This window comes from Palaemon carinicauda, chromosome 9, assembly GCF_036898095.1.
Source record: "Palaemon carinicauda isolate YSFRI2023 chromosome 9, ASM3689809v2, whole genome shotgun sequence".
Classification (NCBI taxonomy): domain Eukaryota; kingdom Metazoa; phylum Arthropoda; class Malacostraca; order Decapoda; family Palaemonidae; genus Palaemon; species Palaemon carinicauda.
Genome location: NC_090733.1, coordinates 159,752,413 through 159,757,412, shown reverse-complemented (window position 1 = coordinate 159,757,412; position 5,000 = coordinate 159,752,413). Strand labels below are relative to the sequence as shown.

General features: G+C 34.4%; 1 protein-coding gene across 1 annotated transcript in view; it reads right to left on the bottom strand.

The window, feature by feature from the left end:
- LOC137646731 (LIM/homeobox protein Lhx2-like) overlaps positions 1 to 5,000 on the bottom strand; it is a 183,099-nt gene that overhangs the window by 36,455 nt on the left and 141,644 nt on the right. The window contains exon 8 of the mRNA XM_068379838.1: positions 467 to 672. Coding sequence (XP_068235939.1) covers positions 467 to 672 — 206 coding nt within the window. The remainder of the gene's footprint in view (positions 1 to 466; positions 673 to 5,000) is intronic.

The following is a 5,000-nucleotide window of genomic DNA, read 5'->3' as shown; positions in this document are numbered from 1 at the left end:
TTAATCTATTTTCATTGCTAAAAAGTAATCGACATATTATTTATACCGTTTGTGATTATAAAGTTTTCGTCTGGTTTACAATTCACCAAATTTTCATCTTCTTTTCCATTTTACTCTTGGAGGATAATTCAAATGATACATTTACTCGGAAAATTCGAAAATTATTTGAAATAGTGTATACCTCATTCATATACAGTACATGTGCGTACACAAAATGCTCACATGAAAGCGTGCACACATATACACACAACAACAACAACAACAACAACAAATGCAGTCTCATCCATTCCACTGCAGGACAAAGGCCTCACACACACACACAGCCACACACACATATATGTATAATATATATATATATATATATATATATATATATATATAAATATATATATATATATAAATATATATATATATATATATATATATATATATATATATATATTACGTAGAGGGGGCGGATTCTTACCTGTAGTACGCGCTTGGAAAGGCCCGTCTTTTGGGACAGCTGTTTTAAGTCCTTAGCGTCCGGGTTGTGATTGAGGGCGAAGTAAGCCTTCATGGTCCGCAACTGGTGGTGTTTGAAGGACGTTCGGATTCGTTTCGTCCGTACGGACTGGCAGGGCGTCCCTAAGGGTCCGTAGGCGCTCTCGAGGTCGTAGCCGCCTGGGATGTCTGGCGAAGGAGGAATGAGTTTTCACATTAAAATATTAACATTAAAAATATTCACATTAAGATTTAAATATGTGAAAATAAATTTATTGGTATTGGTGTATTTTGTAGGATTTAAGGAAGGATTTGTTAATGCATATCTTCCGAAGGAACGTTAAGGACCGTTAAGGAAGAGGAAAAGAGATAAAAGTTGGGGAGAAATAATGAGTAAACTATGTAGGAGGAATAATAATAAAAATGCAATTTATAAAATATACTAAGATCAAGGGCATTTGAGACTTTTTTATTTTAAATTTGAATGCACCATTGTGAAAAAAAATGACATTAGAACGATTTTTTTTACAATATTGGGAAAAGAAATATATACTGTATATATATATATATATATATATATATATATATATATATATATATATATATATATCTTATATATAAATATATATATGTATATATATATATATATCTTATATATAAATATATATATATATATATATATATATATATATATATATATATATATATATATATATATATATATGTCAACAGGGTTTAGCTAATAATAAAGTTTTCGTACTGTGACTTGGAAAGTTACTACGGGAAAATGAAGGAAAAAAGATAAGATAGAAGGGGAATACATTAGGTTTCTGTGCACATCTTTCGTTTGTAAGCACGCCTCATCTGGAATGATTAATATGTAGAGATAAATGTTCATGTGTAGATAGTTGGAATAAGATTATGTTATTTTCTAGATAAAGGCTGACTTGGTTGATAAAATGTGCGGGTTCTTTTTCTGGTAGATTCGTCTTTTACAAATTGAAAGATTAAAGGATTTGTGTGGATAAATCACCTCATAATTGAGAAGCTTTGTAGAGCTAATTGAGCAATTTATTGCTCTTTCTCATATATAAAATATATAACATATTTAGATGATATATATATATATATATATATATATATATATATATATATATATATATATATATATGTATGTATGTATGTATGTATGTATGTATTTAGAATGTGAACTATGGTCTCTTTATTTACGATTTCAATTAGTATAATTAGTCACCAATGGCTGAAATCAGCGGCAATGTTAATCCTCTTTTCTCTATAAATAAATGTAATCTAACTATCATACCCAATCTCTGATATTGAAATAATTTTGGTTTTCTGTTTGTGTTGCGCATACACACACACACACACACACACACACATATATATATATATATATATATATATATATATATATATATATGTGTGTGTGTGTGTGTGTGTTTGTGTAGTTTCCAAGAATTTTGCTTAATTCTAAAATATTTTGATTCTCAATTAAAGATAACAGAAAGCCCCCTGTCTTTCTTTTCATATTCCTTGTTGACTCAGAAAATATATATATATATATATATATATATATATATATATATATATATATATATATATTATATAACAGATTGATAAGGGAAGGGAAATTATACGTATTCAGCAATTTGTTCATAATGAAGGGATGGAAATTGTAAATATCAAGGTCCTTTAAAGGTCCCATTAAAGGACCTTGGTAAATATAAGAGAGAGAGAGAGAGAGAGAGAGAGAGAGAGAGAGAGAGAGAGAGAGAGAGAGAGAGAGAGAGAGAGAGAGAGAGAGAATGATCATTGGGGTCAATAGAAACGATTCTCTTTAATATTTCCTGGTCATTCTTTTCTTCGTCACTCATTGTTAGTTATATAATCGTGGTCGAAAAAAAAAGATTCCGGATCAATGTGCTCACATCAAAACAGCTTTTCCTGAAACCCCCCCATAAGGGATTTTTGAGCTCAGATATAGCAACAGTGACAAAAGAACAGCACTTTTTCACCTATAGTCTCGCGCTTTGATGTTTGTCAGCAGGCTGCGCGTGCGCGCTCTTCTCCACCCCCCCCACCTCCTTGATCCCCTGAGAGAGAGAGAGAGAGAGAGAGAGAGAGAGAGAGAGAGAGAGAGAGAGAGAGAATATATCATAGGTGGTCATCTCTGCAGAGAGAGAGAGAGAGAGAGAGAGAGAGAGAGAATGAATATATATCATAGGTGGTCATCTTTGCAGAGAGAAAGAGAGAAGAGAGAATATGTATCATAGGTGGTCATCTCTGCAGAGAGAGAGAGAGAGAGAGAGAGAGAGAGAGAGAGAGAGAGAATATATATCATAGGTGGTCATCTCTATATCATAGGTGGTCATCTCTGTAGAGAGAGAGAGAGAGAGAGAGAGAGAGAGAATATATATCATAGGTGGTCATCTCTGCAGAGTAAGCACCACCAGAACAGTAAATATTTTACAGCCTGTTGTTTAACACACGAAAGTAATTTATATCTCTTTAGGCTCGTTATCTCTTCCCGGTAAAGGGAGAGAGAGACTCAGATAGAAGGCCGCAGCCTCCCGAAGACCAAGTGGGAAACATAACCAGAAACTTCTTCTTCGTCTCGGCTTCTTCCATTGGTTAAGCGTCTGAGTGTGTTGACGGGATTCTTTCTGTACTCTTTTACGGCCGCCCCAGAAATTTTATTTATAGCCAATTTTCTTGGCTGTTTGTGGGTTTAACACACCGCTAACCCAGTTCTTCACCTTTTTTTTTTTTTAAATTCTCCAAGATTTTGATAAATAGCCGCTGTCTAGTTTTCTTTTCAAGATGAGATATTTGTTCTTCGGATGAAAATGAAACACCGGCTCCTCCCAAGGATGTGATAGGAGCCGTTGCAAGTCAACCATATGACCTCTACTACTAACTACTACTAATTTACATCGTACTTCAAACCAATCTATTTTTATCAACCAAATATTAACGCTTCCACGTGTCAGCCATAGACCCGGAACGGCCAGCGAATAATTGTGAGCTATATAGATGAAAAAAAATATCTGTACATCTTGTATTTAATGAGAATGGAAGCACCGCAAGTCCCCAAGTGCTCCATATACGCCGGTGAATGATGCTACGTCTACATGCTGTGGTATTATTATTATTATTATTATTATTATTATTATTAGCTAAGCTACAATACTAGTTGGAAAAGCAGGATGCTATAAGCCTAAGAGCTCACACAGGGAAAAAATAGCCTAGTCAGGGAAGGAAATAAGGAAGTAATTATACTAAAAGAGAGAGGACTTAACAATTAAAACAAAATATTTTGAGAATAGTAACAACATGAAAACAAATCTTTTATATTTAAGCTATAAGGACACGTATGTCAGCCCGTTTAACCGAACAAGCTGACATAGGTTACTCCGATTCAACTACCTGATTGGGAAGATCATTCCACAACTTGGTCACAGCTATAATAAAACTTCTAGAATACTGTGTTGAATTGAGCGGTAAAGTATATATTTTGTAGTTATAGAGCATGAGCATAGCAAGTGCAAAGTTAATGTTAACGGAATCTTATCAAATGAATTTCCAGTGAACAGTGGAGTACTCCAAGAGAATGTGTTGTCACCTATATTGTTTATCTCCTCAAGGATTTTGTAATGCGTAGAACAGTCAGAGATGGGGGAGAAGGATTGGACTGGATTGGTGATAAGCAAGATGCTATAAGCCCAATTTCCAGTGAAGAGCGGAGTACTCCAAGGGAATGTGTTGTCACCTATGTTGTTTATCTCCTCATGGATTTTGTAATGCGTAGAACAGTCAGAGATGGGGAAGAAGGGTTGGACTGGATTGGTGATAAGCAAGATGCTATAAGCCCAAAAGCTCCAATAGGGAAAAATAGCCTAGTAAGGGAAGGAAATAAGGAAGTAATTATACTAAAAGAGAAAGGAATAAGCAAATAAAACAAAATGCGTAGAACAGTCAGAGATGGTGGAGAAGGATTGGGCTGGATTGGTGATAGGAATTTAGCAGACCTAGAGTATGCAGATGATGCTGTCCTTGTTAACAGAACACCACAGGATTTGCAAGGCTTGCTTACCAGAATGCATGAAATATCACACGAGGTTAGGCAGAACATAAATAGAAGAAAGACAGAGATGACGAAAATGGAGTATGCAATGGAAGATGAAATATCATTGGAAGGAGAAAGGATTAATGAGGTTGAATCATTCAAGTATTTAGGAACTATGATATCCAATACAGGGGCTTTAGAATTAGAGTTTAGTGAAAGATTGAAAAAAAGCAAATGAGACAATGGCTAGGTTAAGTAACATTTGGAAATCAAATCGCCTGAAATTATGTATAAAGATCAGACTATATATCAGTTTAGTGAGATCGGTGTTACTGTATGGACATGAGTATGGCAATGAAACAATCTCCAATAGATTTAGTAGATTTGAGAACAAAGCCCTCAGAGGGATATTGTTAGTTAAATTGCTGGA